Source organism: Malaclemys terrapin, chromosome 2, assembly GCF_027887155.1.
Source record: "Malaclemys terrapin pileata isolate rMalTer1 chromosome 2, rMalTer1.hap1, whole genome shotgun sequence".
NCBI classification, from domain to species: Eukaryota; Metazoa; Chordata; order Testudines; family Emydidae; genus Malaclemys; species Malaclemys terrapin.
The window spans coordinates 254,685,110-254,700,547 of NC_071506.1; the positions used below are offsets into that span (position 1 = coordinate 254,685,110).

The 15,438-nt window shown below is 39.4% G+C and overlaps 1 protein-coding gene across 2 annotated transcripts in view; it reads right to left on the reverse strand.

The window, feature by feature from the left end:
• The window catches only part of ODAD2 (outer dynein arm docking complex subunit 2), a 165,766-nt gene that overhangs the window by 44,901 nt on the left and 105,427 nt on the right, over positions 1–15,438 (reverse strand). For both annotated transcript variants that reach the window (XM_054020776.1, XM_054020777.1), the window contains one exon: positions 13,715–13,829. In XM_054020776.1, coding sequence (XP_053876751.1) covers positions 13,715–13,829 — 115 coding nt within the window. The remainder of the gene's footprint in view (positions 1–13,714; positions 13,830–15,438) is intronic.

The window sequence follows — 15,438 nt, forward strand, 5'->3', positions numbered from 1 at the left end:
AACAGAACAGGTAATCATCAAGTGATCCATCCTCTGTCGCCCATTCCCAGCATCTGGCAAACAGAGGCTAGGGATACTTCATTCTCTCCGGGATGCTCCATGGGGTGGGAAGAACTAAGCTAACTATACTAATTATAAAACTACACTAGCACACTAAGTCTAAACTACTAAAAACTACTAAAACTATTTACAAATTGTATTTAAAGATATTAAAGTAGAGGAAAATCAAGGCGACACAAAGAATTCTGACTCAGGCCATGCAGCAGTTAAGAAAGAACTGGAGACATGTTGGTCTGCACTGCCCTTTATGCCCTTGGTTTGGAGTATGAGGAGAACAACTGCAGACTACTTACTAAAGATCAACAGACTCAGGCGCATGGTGCACATGCATACCCATGTGTGGAACACACATAGGGACTATCACTTCAAGAAGCAGCAAGATGTCTTGATAGGAAATCCTTCTTCTCCCTGGAAACTTTAAAATTACTGCCCAAAGACCATCAGATGACTGGTCACAATGGAATATTTCAATCTGGAAATTCATTCTCTAAGATTATTATGTTCCCCACTAGTACTAATGGACAGATCTAGGGTAGGACATGGAAGGGAAGAGTAACAGCTTTGTGAAACGTTTCCTCTTAAAAAGTATACTGTAGGGTGAGGACTCCAAGAGGTGGAGAAGCAGAAGGATGGTGGATGGTCACTGTCTCACCTCAACTTGCAAGGATATTTCTGCAAAGTTAATGTTGAACATGTCTGTATTATCCTACTCTGTTTCCTGCTCTGCCTGCTACAGTTATATCCCCTTGAAGTGAAGGACTGGGCCTCCCTGCAAATGCCTCTGCCTCTATTGATGGTTCAAATTCTATGGGATTTCCCTGCATGTTTCTGAAGGGCAAAGCTCTTTTATGAAGATGGGGTAACCTCCCCCTGCCCCACCCACTGATGTAAAGATGTGTAAAAATCTCTAAAAGTTAAAATTCAGATTTTCCAGCCCCATACATGGAAACTATAGCTCTACATGTCCAATATCTACTATGGTAAGAATATATATTCTGCTTTTTGTAAAGGTGGAATTAGATTGGTGGCATGCTAGCATATAAACAACCCAGTAGTAAGGAAGAGAGCTTAGTCTTGGGAATCCATTGTGAAACCAGCTAAACACAGGGATAGAACCTTCTATCAGTAATGAAAAGCAGAGGGAAACTGCAGAAACCACATGTCAGGAAAGTTTCCCATATGTGATTGTGGGTGTAGTTTGCTGGTCTGTGAAAGAAAAAAAGAAAAGCAGAGAAGCAGGAAATCAGGATAATAATGAGAAGAAAGAAGTAGAGCTGAGAGTTTGTAGATCTGGTATGTCATACTCTGCTCTTTACAAGACCCTTTGAAAAGATTTTCTTGCAAAGATATTTAAATTCAAATTCAATCTTTTAGTGTCATTTAACATAACCATATACCTTGCTTACTACATTAAGTTTCAACTTGAATTTGTGTTTATTGACACATATAGGTATCTACTGTATGCAAATGCCACATTTATTTTAGATGTTTTTATATGAGTATATTTGTGTTAATGAGATAGATCTTCATACTATTAGTACACCTCTACCCCGATATAACGTAACCCGATATAATATGAATTCAGATATAATGCAGTAAAGCAGCGCTCCGGGGGGGGGGGGGGGGGGGGGGGGGGGCGCGGCTGTGCACTCCGGCGGCTCAAAGCAAGTTCGATATAACGCAGTTTCACCTATAACGCAGTAGGATTTTTTGGCTCCCGAGGACAGCGTTATATCGGGGTAGAGGTGTATTTCTTTTACCAAAGTCTTCAGTTGTTTGTGTTCTTCTCAGACTCCCATTTAATGTTTAAGTAGCCTAGGGCAGTTATGTCTACAAATTGCTTTCATAACAAAACAAACGAAAAAACAATCATATATGGCTTCAGAGATCTCCTTTGTTCTCAATTTTCTTTCTGAATTAGGAATAAAACATATAACCTTTCTGCTATATAATGAAAGTGCACCTTTTAAACTAATCAACACATGACCTTTTTGTGAGTTAAACCCCAAAGGTTTGTCATTGCCAAATGCTAGTGTGTGAGGCTTTAATATATACTAGTAATCCTAAAATCTTACTATAGAAATGTAAATGATATTGTTTCTAAATCTTGGCTCAACAGTTAGTTTGCTATTGGGGAATAATAAGATTCTGACATTAAACATGGAGAGGAGAGTGTCACTTTTCAAGCCTAAGGCTAAACTACTAACTTTGTACATATAAGATATAATAAGCCTTTATATACTACAAAATTCTAATGTATTAAACATATTTAGGTTCACTATTTAGACTTGTTATTTTCTTTTTGATAAGTTACATATGGATTTATTCAAAAAAATATAAACTTTTAGTGTTGTTTTGAAAAGCTTAGAAAGCATCTCACTGTATAGTTATACTACAAAACAATGCCAACATTTGGATACAGGGGAAAATGTATTTGAGTGAATTTATCACATTAATTCTGGTACTCATTCAACAACTTTTACTCATCAAGTGGTACTTCACTTCCTGAATAGTCCTCAAGAAGTAAGAATTATTCATTGAGGGTAAGGCAGAAAGAATACTGCCTTGTAAGGATAACACTAAACAACACACTTCATACATTAAAAAATTAATATTATTCATTCTCATTGACAATAAATAAACTAAACATATTTTTCCCTGTAAAGTCCTACTGGTATGTTTTGATAAATTGTGGATGCTTCCTGTTTATAAGGTAAAAATTGTATATTGGGCTGGACAAACCAAGAGGCCAAATGCTGAGGTTTCTATAGCAGAAATCAAAAAGTAGAATGGACAAAAAGTTATTACCAAGTTAACAAGAAGTACCTTCAAATTATTATTACACTGACATTTGAAATGTAATATTTAAATCTTAAATGAAAAACAGGAGAAAACCTATAAAAATAGGATAGGCTGTTAAACTTTTTTTTTTTTTTAAATTGTAAGAAGTAGACCAGAAGGCCAAAATAATTCGTACATTCTCATATATTTTTTTCCCTAGCTACAGGGTAGCAAAACCTGTGTCCTCAGAATAGTGAGAGACTTACGATCATAAACAAACAGGTAAAACAAAAATCTGGCAGGTTTTCAGAGGACAAGAGCCCTGTTTGTTATGCTAAGAGAAGTTGCAGCCTATTGCCTTCTAATCACACATTTGATTTGTACATCTTACTGATCCTCTCAAACACCACCTCAGCAAAATGTAGTGAACTTTTCTTTCATTAATTTTTATTTTCACATACTTCTACACTTCTGGCTCCTGATAGAAGCAGAAATACTGTCTGAAAGCCTCATCTTAAAGAATGTGTTCCCTAATTGGGAACACTAATTACAGAAGTATTGTAATATTTCTAGCTTAATTTTCAGAAAATACTGATTTGGAAAACATCTGAATGTTGGGGTTCTTATGCCAAGTTCTCTGGCCCCTTTTGAGGTTTTCCCATTACCATATTATACCTAATTTTGGGGTAGTGATTTCCATTGAGAAAACAAAGCTCATCATCTCTAAATTGAGACATAAAGTACTTGTCCAGGCATTAATACAAAACATTCTTTTGAAACCAGATTCTTCTCTCATTTCTTCTAAAGAGTCCATTGCTCTTCTTATTTGAAAACTAAATAGTGCACTGCAAAAACACATTGTGTTTATCTTTAAAAATATTTCATTTTACAGATAAAAGTTTCTCCACTAAAATCAGTAGTATTTTACATTTAGAACATCTTACAAAGCTTAAGATGTCAAAGCTAATTTGTCAACTCTGATGGCTTTTGCCCAAAAATGTGATGGTATGGTTGTTCAAATAAACTTTAATTATCAAGTCATCTTTATACTACCTTTCCTCTAATGGAAACTGTCCATTTTTACTCTCCATTGCCAATTCCATAATTTAGCATATTAAAGCACAACACAATTTATAAACTTCAAAATTCTGACCTTAGTTTTAAAAAATACAATACATATTATTTTCCATCTATGAATGTTCTTAGATAACTAACAAAACAGGCACAGTATTCTACTTCTGTTGTTTAGTGAAAAGAGGGAGTATGGTATTTACATAAGGAAATGTCTATTCATTGTTCATATTACAAGCAAATCTTGCCCCTCCTCCAAAGCTGAGAAAGTTTCCATCATTGCAGAATTGGTAAGGCAAATCCTGCCCCTGCCTCAGAAGTTGTGAAGGTTCCCAGGGTTGCAGAACTGTTGAGTTTCCATCTCACAAGGTGGGACAGGTTTCCAGTAGGTTGCCCAGCTCCGCCAGTGCACAAAGTATTGAGGGGAGCAGGGCTGCGTAGTGGCATTGATGCTACACAGATTTTCCTGTCCTTCTAACCCCACTGAGGTTGCAAAGACTACTGCAGCCTCAGAGTTGCAATAGTGGCTGTGAAGTGGCTTTACTGCTACTCTTTGGCCTGGGAGGGCAGATTACTTCTCTGACTCTTCCTGGAGCAATCATCAAACAACCAAATACTTTGGCTATGTGTTGCTGCCCATATTTAAGCAGTAAGGCAAAATCCTTAGCCAAGTAAGCATGCTATTCAGTGGGGCATTCTTAGGGTTACCAACTTTCCAATTTTCAAAACCAGACACTACTGGCCCCCCATCGCTCGCTGCACCCACTCCTGCCACTCACTTGCCGCCTGAAGAGTTGGGCTGGGAGGAGCTAATGCGGAGCCTGCCTGCCTGCCCGGTTGGGGCATAACAGGGCGGAGGAGAGCGGGCACCGGAGCATGGAGCTGCGGTGGAAGGGTCAGTCCCCAGAGCGAAAGGCTGGGGCCAATCGGGTCACAGCGGGGTGGAGTGGTCCCCAGAACAAGGGGTCAGAGAGAGCCAGGGCCCCAGCAGGCTGCAAAGGTGGGACAGACCATCATGGGCAGCAAGCCTAGCTGTTGGCCTGCTCCTCAAATGCCTCGTGCTGTCAGGATCCGTCCTCCAGGTAGTGCCAGTACCTTCCTCTCTGCCAGAGCTGCGAGCCAGTTCCTCCAGCTGCAACTGCTCTTCCCACCCTCCCAGCAGTGGAGGCCAATTGCAGTTACTACAGTAACCGGACTTTTGATGTCTGATCAGCAGTATTGACCGCACAGGTCCCCTTTCGACCGGACTTTCCAGTTGAAAACCAGACACTTAGCAACAAGAATGCCATTCTGTGAGAGCCAGTGGGAGTGAGGGAAAGAATCTTCCCTTTCTCAGGCCATTTCACGGCTGCTACTGCAACATTAGGGCCATATTTGTGGCTGTTGCACTCCTCCTCCCGCCCCCAAAGATGGGATCAGATCTGCCCCCCTCCAACTTTCCAATCTCCCAGGACACTTTCTGTGCTCTGTGTTGTGGCCCTTGGGAGTGCACATTCCTGTGTGAGCTCCCAAATCCAATTTCCCCTGCACAATAGCAGCATAACTACGGTAAGGGTCCTTTGTGGCCATGGAGGAAAGGTCACGATTTGCCTTCTATGACATCTTGTAAAGCACCATTGTATTTGAAATATGAGACAAAAAGTATAACTGGAGTAACTGTACAGTGACCCCGGTGGATTGCTGGGTTTCCCATCTACTTGCCTGATAGGTTGCCAGAAAGTCAGGAGTCAGGCTCTGTGACTCCAGAATGGATTCAAAATTACATCCCATTTTTTTTTAAATTTTTGACTTTTCATAATGATTTGGGATTTTTTTCCCCCCAAATTTTTAATTTTTTCATGGAATCTAAATTCTGTTTTTTGAACAGCAGCAGTTATGAATCCAGATGGAACACTGTGTTTAGTTGTATATGAAGGCAGAGGGAAGCAGTCCTACCAAGAGCATAAGAGATGATTAGGAAAGAGAGGATGTAGATGGAAACTATAGTTATTTCTCCTGTTTAGACATTAAAAACTAAAAGAAAAATACATAATCAATTCAACAAATTGAGCTATAGAAATAATGGAAAAGATCTTACTGGTGATTTCCTTTCTGCTAGCAGCATCTCCCACAATTCTGGACATCTGACCTGCTCTTCTCTCTGCAGCTCATGAAGGTGGATCAGCATTTTGGTGCCGCATGGTCTGGCCACATCCTCTCTGCTCCCACTTGTAGCCAGATGAGTTATTCCCAAACTATAAACTTATGGAGGCTGATCAGCATTTTGGTGCTGCACCATCTGGCCACGTCCTCTCTGCTCCCACTTGTACCCAGATGAGTTATTCCCAAACTATAAACTTACTATTTCAGTGATAATGAAATAGCTATCTATATTAGTACAATGGAGATTAATAAATTCATAGATTCCAAGGTCAGAGGAACCATTGTGATCACCTGACCTGTATAACATGTGCCCGATCTTCTGTATAACACAGGCCATAGAACTTCCCCAAAATAATTCCTAGAGTATATCTTTTAGAAAAACATCCAATCTTGATTTAAAAGATTCCACTTAATATCTGACACTTGGCTTATGATCCAGGGTGGGTGGAATTGCAGAAGACCCTGCTAGCAGACAGTAAATTATTAGTAAGAAATTTTCTGTTCTGCAGACCAGAGTCTCCCACAATTCTGGACTTCTGGGAAGAAGCGAGCTGTGAGTTGTTATGTAGGGAGGGTTATAAAATAAAAATTATGTGGGAAAGAAGTACCCTCCCTTTTTGTGAGCTCACTCAAAAGTCTGTATTATTTCTGCCTGAAGCATCCTCCCAGCAAAGGAGGTCTCTACAGAAGACAGAAAATCCACCTTGTAGTGCTTAATGAAGATGTTAGCTGTAGATCAAGTGTCCACTTTGCAAATTGCTGAAGAGGACACACTTGCTCATGAGGTCACTAAGGATCTCATGGATTGCACCTTGATCTCTTCTGTGACAGCAACCTCTGATAATTCACAGGCTTTCATAATACAAAGTCTAAACCATCTAGCAATGGAGGAGTTGGAAGCACTGAGTCCCTGGCATTTTGGCTGGCAGAACACACAGCCTATTCTTCTTGTGGATTCTGTACACTTGAGATAGATTTTCAATGCTCTTCTGACATCTAAGCTGTGCCACATCTTTTTCAGTTTCATGCTGTGGTTTTGGACAGAACAAAGGAAGCACAATCTTTTGGGAAATGCGGAAGGAGGAATTTACCTTAGAAAGAAAGGATTCTGGTGTTCTGAGCACCACCTTGTCCTCGTGGAACACGCAGTAAGGTCCCTGTATAGATAAGGCTGCCATCTCTGACACTTGCCTGGCAGACATGACAGCTATGGATAAATAAAAGGCTGACACTGTAGTTTGAAACTTGAAGGGACGGGTTGTCAGGGCCTTCAAAATTAGTGGAAGCTCCCATTTTGGGAAGACTAGCTTGACCATTGGTGTGGCTAATCGGACTGCTCAAAAGAATCTGGCTACCTGTGGACTGTCTGCCAAGAAGCCTGAGGATCCTTTGAAGCACATGCTACTAAGAGCTGACAACTGACATGCAATGGTACTGGGCTAAAGGCCTCTATCTATGCCTCTATGGAAAAAGTCCAGAATGGTTGGAATTCCTGAATTTCTGGCATTTGCCTTGTGCTTTTGGCACCAATTGTTGAATCTGGACCAGATAGAGGTGTACACCTTTAGTGTCAATACTCTCCTAGATGAAAGCAATGTCTTCATGACTCTGGAGGACAGACTGAGACCTTCTAGTGCTTCCATCTCAATAGCCAGGATGTTAGTTGAAGCTGTTTCAGATGTGGAGGAAGAAGAGGACGTTGCAAAAGGATGTCTGGTCTCCATGGAAGCTGGAGTGGGGGGTTCCCATTTCAGCTCTGCCAGGTCTGAGAACCAACATCTCCTTGGCCAATGAGGAGTTATCAGTATTACTGCTGCCTGTTCTCATTTTATTTTCTGGACCACCTTCCCCAGTAGTGGAAATGGTGGATATGTGTAACGTATCAACTATGCAATAAGGCATCTGTCCCCACAGACCTGGGATCTGCCTTGTGAAGTATTTTGGCTTCTTTGCATTCATATGATTCACAAACAGGTAGGCTGAAGGGATGCTGAACATCTGAACAATTAAGTTGAAAATCTGCTGATTTAGGCAGCACTCAGAGTTGTTGACTTGGTGCTTGCTGAGCCAATCTGCCTTTTGGTTCAGGTCCCTTTTGACGTGGATTGCTCTGGGGAAAAGGAGGAACTGTTCAGCTCACCTCATTACTTCCATTGCCTGGAAGGCAAGTGGACATGCCTTTGCAGACATTGCTGTGGGCTGATTACCATTGTAAGGAGTTGAATACCTGTGTCAGAACCTGTACATGATTGTTTTATGTGTTCCAGGGCCTGGCCTCACACCTTTAATATGAAGGCTTGAAGACTTCTGATGCATGATTGTGCCCATGGAGTGATCCCTATACACAACACCAGGAATCCTAGCAGTTGGAGGCACAGTGCTTCGACAGGCCTCCTGCAGCTCTGGAGCAAGAAAATAAGTTTTCAGATTTTCTGAAACCTTTTTAATAATGGGTAGATCTTCACTACCAAAGTGTCTATTTATACCTCCAGGTGGGTTATTCTGGTGGATGGAGCCAGAGAACTTTTCTAGGCACTGGTGATGAAGATGTGTGCTTAGAGGAGATTCAACATCCAAGACGTGGCCCTGTGCGCTGCTGACTGCAATGGAGCTCTGATCAGGATGTCGCCCAGGAAGGGATACAGTTCAGTTGCCAGCAACCTGAGTCTGCTGAACCTGGGAAGGCTGCCTCACAAATACAGCACTGCTTGGATTTAACCAGCTGCTTTCTTGCCTGTTCTATCATGCCTGTAAGGGTCAGAGGAGCTTGCAGGGAGACGTTGCTCTGGAGGTTCAGTGGTGATTAAACCCCTAAAGGGGTTAACTGATCCAGGAAAGAGGATGAATGCCAAAGAAGCATTGCTGCCCACTGCCCAAAAAAATGGGCAGAAATTTTAAAATAGAAAGGGCCAGGTGGGAGCAAAAGAAACTATCACTGTTTTCTACTGCAGAGGCAAAGAATGTGGCACTCAAACAGAGGGGCATGGCCAGACCATTTGGTGCCAAAATGCTGATCCACTTCCCTAAGCTGCAGAGACAGGAGAGCAGCCCAGATGTCCAGAATTGTGGGAGATGCTGGGCTGCAGAAAAGTATCACTTCTACATCAGACAACTTTAAACCATTTTATTATCAAGTGAAAGCCATGTTAGGGTAGGTACCATGTCTTCTTTTATGTTGTTTTGGAACCTATCACATTGTGGAACCTACCAAGAAAATGAATTAATAATTCTTATTGATAATTAGTAATTAATGTCTTCTTGATAACGTAGGCCCAGATCTTCCTTCAGTGAACAGGAATACATTTTATATAAGCATTTAGTATTAGGAAATTCTAGCTCTCCGTTGCATGGCTTTAAAATTACACAAATTAAGATCAAATTCCTTACAATTAGCAGGGTATAAAAAAGTAGGGTCCCAATTGATGTGTAAAAAAGAATAATGTTTACAGGAAAAAAATAGGAAAATGGAAGGGGAGTAATAAGATCATCAACTTCAAACTGCCAAGGTTTCTGTACGCAAATATAAGAAGCATATCAAAGAAAACAAGAAAATTGGAAAGTATTGTATGTGCTCATATAGGGAATTTTGACATCATGGGTTTACCCAAAACATGGTGCAGACACAAATATTTATAAAGTGACATTATATATTTTTTCAAAAAAGTCATATAGAACAAAAAGCGTAACTTTATGTACAATATTCAGAAAAGTTTGGGAACTACTGAAATTGATATTCTAACATTTTTTATTACTGAAATGTGGAAACCAACTATCACTAATTTAAAACAGTAACTGGCAATATTTTAATTTTATAAACGTCAACAAACTTTCTTTGTTACAAAGGTTCACTGTAGGTTTACACATATGGTAATGTTAAATTATTCTGTAACAGGTGAAATGCACCTCTCCTGCATAAAGCCTGAGTAATCATGTGGCATGAAGAAGAAAGAAGCATATGCTCCACCAGTGGCCCTACTCTAGATATGGGCTGCGAGTGTGGAGGCCACTGGATCTGCATAAATGCCAATTTCATGGCCCCACCCATCCATTCCACCCTAGCCTTCTGTGCTGACCTATGTGGAGCCAATATAGAGATCCTCTTTCATGGCAGGCAGGGGATACACAGTCTGCATGGCTGCTCAGCCTGCAGCTTCCCCATGAAGCTTTAATATAGGGCTTCAAGGGGAGCCATCAACTTGAAAATCACACTTCCATCTGAAAATGTTGAACTACGTTGTTACAAGTAACCCCTAAGAGATTGGAAGCGGGGGTGGGGGAAATCTTTCCCTTTTTTCCTAGTTTTATTGCTTTACTAACTTGACAGCACTTTAAGGTATAGTCAGTTTCAGTGTATTGTTCATGGTGCTCATCCTTCCCCAATCCCTTTAAAGGGATGTGTACCAGTAACATCAGCAGCAGAGCTGAAATTGAAAATAATTATGAACAAACAGCAAGCAGACGTGTGCCCAGAGAGAATAGCTAGGGGAGAGGATGGGTGAGCCTGAGCATGTTAAGTGTTCTGCTCTCAGGACTACCCAAAAGATTTCTCTAAACATAAAGAGAGGAGCAGAAAACCCTTATAACAATTTTTTAAATGTCAGGATTTACTATTTAAAGGTTGCTCTATCAGGAAACTGATTTTGTTTTTAATGCATTAGTTAAAAAAATCATATTGACAGTGTCACCTTCAGTGGTGTGAAAAGCCTTTGTCTGCTACCCCACAGGTGAATTTCACAATGGCATTAATAAAGCCTTTGTAGAGTTTTGCTACATTTTTCTGTTTGGATTGCTGTGCTTTGGAACAAAGTATAAATAATGTTTTTTGAGGTAGCATGATTCATAACACATAATTTAACATTCCAATATCAACAGAGTTGAGTATACTTTTCTTTGCACTTTTTCATAATTATTTGCATCTCTTGGACAGTACACTGATATTCTGTCATTACCAACATTACTATAGTAGTGGTTTTTATGTTTTGAATTAAGAAACTAATTAATCTAAATCTGTTTCCATTAAGATCATTCTTTTGAATTAATGACCTACACAGTTCCTTTATTCTTGCTTTGTAAAAGAGGCATGTATTAATATATTTATAGTTTATATATAAACTTTGAAAATTAATGTAATGCTCATGAAAGTGGGTGACTAGTAGCACTGGCAGTTGTTGTGCAAATTTTCCCACAGGGCTCCAATACCTCAATCACATTGATGCCAACTCGCAACTGCTTGATCACAAGTCATTCTTAGGCCACTCTGGAATCCACCATGTGTAGTGGTTTAGTGATGTATAAAAACAGTGACTAACTTCAGACCAGCAAACTATCATTTGTAGCTTCCAGAAGTGGAATGGTTTATGCATTGGCCAGTACAACCTACCTCTACATTTAAAAAATGTCTTAAATCTATCACACACAAAATAACATTAACCAAATCATTGTGTTGGTATTAACAAACAGCAGTTTTAACTTTAATTCAATATCTTTTCTACAGCATACACCAAATCGGGCAGCATAGTGACCCTTAATGCAGCCTAAGTCTACAATATCTGTTCCATTGCCCTCTATAGCCCAGGAAAAACACTTTTGAAAGGAATTTCAAGGGTGGGGTGGGGGTTTCTGGCAATACAACTCTCAGAGCCAGGTGAGCTAAGTGTCCAGTATAGACCCTAAGCACAGGTGATGGGGGACCTACTCAGTTGTATAATGAAAAGTCTTAGCTATCAAATACAGGCAACATGTATCAGTAATAACAGTCCAAGATACAGGCAGGTGCATCCCTTTCTTGAAAGAAGGGAAATACATGTAACTCATCACTTGTTAATATAAAATCTTAGAGGAGACTGTGTCAATAAAAAAGAAAGGAAAATACAATTCAGAATGACTTGGTTAGTTTGGAAAAGGGGCAGGTAAGTGGTTTATAGAAATCAGTGTGGAAAACTGTAAGATGCTGAATCTATGAATCAAAATCAGGAGGAAATGTTCCTTCAACTATTTCATGATGTTTATAAAGTATTAAAAAGAAAGGTAGATACACAGAAATTGTTGATCCTCTAAGTTGCTTAGTTCTTCACAGGAAATGTTGACTTCAGTGGGAGTTGAGAGCATTTGGTACAGTAATACTCAGACATCAGTAGTTCAGGAGCCAAATTAGTGATCATCATTACCCAAAAGAGCCATAGTAGTGTAAATTCATTGTTTCATTTACTATATATATATATATATAATTATCACAACATAATGACTGACCAGGTATTATTATTTTATCAACTACAGTTGGTTAATAACTTAGACTGGTTAATAATTAAATCACACAGTGTTTTAATACCATGTGCTACAAAGAGCTGCAGGAGACACAGTAAAGAGCCACTTGCAGCTCGTGAGCCTCAGTTCTGAGTATCACTGATGTAGTACTTCCAAGGGGGCTCCAGCACCTCACAGGATCAGGTCTTTAAATGTTGTGCAGAATGATTTATATCAGTGACAGAGTACAAAGGAAAATCAAAACTTGTGTTAATGGGGGCATTCATTAGAAATTGGAAGAAATCATTCCAGCCTTGTACAAGAGTTAGTGATGCAAGACTCCTAGATATTTTAGGGATATGCTTAAGAGAAACAAAACCTTTCATATTTTCTGTACCATGGATCATTGGGTCTAATCCATTCTAGACCAGTAAAGGAAAATAGTCACCTTTTTATCTCTGTTTGGCAGTCTATATGAAATAAATTAATAGTCCAGTTCTTTGTGCACAGCTGACTACTGCACAAGAACTACCATTCACAACTGGCACTTTTTGTTGGCAGTCTGAGCAGAGAATCTAAGGATTTCATTGGCATGGAGACTGAAATATGCTGTCAAGCCAAAAGGTGCTCCCTTGAGAACATGGTTGAGGTATGTAGGGTAGAGGAGACCCACTAGCTGTGCTGTTCACAGTCTGTTAATAGAACACTTTTATTTCCATTATTGTTCGACTAGCACCTTTCAGGATGCTTTACTGGGAACAGTATGCAGAGTTCTGGTTACATTATTATAAAGATGACATTTTACAAATAGAGAAAGTACAATTAAGGACAACCAGATTGCTATGAGCAGTAGATGGGTTTCTGTAGTTGTGTAGTTGTGTTTTAAATATTCAAATAAATAAATTAAATTATTTAAAGCAGTTAAAAGAATACAAGTAAAAGGCGACTAATTAGCAAGACTGTAAACATGAATTACTGAAAATCATGAGAAAATGTGATTATGATCTATAAATAAGGCTGTGATTCTGTCACAGAGGTCATGGATTCTGTGATTTTCTGCAACCCCTGTGACTTTTGCAGCTGCAGTGGCTGGTGCAGCTGATCCCAGGGCTGCGGAGCTCCCCGTGGTCAGCTGCACAGGCCACTGCTTGGGCAGCCCAAGACAGCTGGCCCCAGGGAGCGTCCAAGCAGCGGTCCCAGGGGCTGCTGTGGGGAGCACCTGAGCAGCAGTCCTGGGGGCTGCCTCGAGGCCAGCCGCCCAGCTGCTGCTTGGGCGGCTGGCCTCAGGGAGCACCCAAGCAGCGGTCCTAGGGTGGCTGGCCCTGGGGAGTGCCTGAGCAGCAGCAGGTGCTGGGGGGCAGTCACTAAATCTTAGCCTTATCTATAAACAATTACATTTTAGTAAATATATTCTCACCTTAGCATTTTCAATGCAGGGACAGATAGCCCACGCTGCACTTGCTTGAACATCTGGATGAGGATTTTTCAACAAGGACCACAACAAGCGAACTCCATCCAAGCGGTCAATTATCCTATTATAGAAACAGACATTATAAAATCATAATTCATTATGGAGTAAACAATGTAAAATTGAAATTATGTAATTTTGTTTCAAAAGTCATGTTAAGGAATAGTGGTGTGATTTTTTTAATAAACAGTCTTGTGTTATTTAAGTGCTAGTGGTTTATTGGCAACTAAATATTATCAAGATTTTCTATAAATGTTACTGTCACTAGATGGTTGGGCACAAATTTTTTAGACAAAAATGTGTTTTCTAACTAAAACTTATGGGTGTTTATCTTTTTCTCAGTATTTACACTTAAAATGCTTTATTCAAGGAACCAGTCAAACTGCATTATATCTAAGACTCATGTAAACCTAGAAACAAGCTATGTGCGATTTTAATGAGCTACATGCAAGGTGAAACCTTAATTCAAACATACTAGTTTCTTTCATATAGTAACAAATATTTTCCAAAACAAATATTTATGCCAAAAAAATATGTACTTAACTTTTTATTCAGTTTATGTTTAATTTATTTACTTCACAGTGTGACATATCTTAAAGTCCGATGTTTCTAATCTAGCATTAGGAATTAAAATGGTTACACCACAGTGCATCCTTTGTTGGGCATGAATAACGTGTAACTTGTTTCCCATGTGTTCCCTACTAACAAGACTAACATTGAACACTGTGTTATAATTACTTAAACACACAGTAATCAAAGTATCTTCATGACTAGCTGAAAAATGAATTATCATCAGAGTCATCTCTACACCATCTGTCTTATGTTTATATATCAATCAGTCTAGGGGATCATAACTTCACATTAGGGTCCACTGAGTACTTTAAATGGAGAGGAAGTCCAAACAAAACTTAATATCCTTTACAAACATGTCTTTGTTCAGAAAGATATGTTAAACTCAAAGCAGATGAGATGAAGATAAAGAAAATCAGGCATACTTTGATTTCTAACCTCAAAAGTAAAAGTTTAATTGTACACTGATAGTGCACATCTTATATTGTGAATCTTATAAAATATCACGCAAAAACATATAATTGTGTTCACTATGTGCAAGTTTGTCAGGATTTTTTTAAACTAAGTATAAAATCAGTTCTGTACGTAATCATACAATTATAGGATGCAGAAAAAATTACTTATGACATGAACTCTGTTTAAAGTAACGTGGGGCATTACTTACAACAAATTGATGCAACCTGGTTATGTAATTTTGCTCTCAAAATCTAGATTTTTCTCCAGAACTAAGGAGAACCTGATTTTAAAAGCCCTTTTTAATGCAAGACCTGCTAAATTGAAGGCAATCTCATTTATATACTCAGTGCCAAATATACCAACTGCCAGAAGAAAAGTCAACTGAGAAAGTAAGAAATCAGAGTTCGCATTGGCAGTAGCAGGACAAACCATAACAGCATAATGAGCCAGCACACAACTATGTAAACCATTGGTCCACATAGTAACAAAGACTGAAGGACAACTTTCAAAATCTCATATAGTTCTCCTTTCAATAACTTCAGCAATGCTTTCCTGTGAAAACACAAACAGGAAACTTTTTGCTGTTGGACTTAATTGAAAAAGGGCCCAGTGTATAGCTGGTATTTACTTCAGTGAAGCCAATGTAG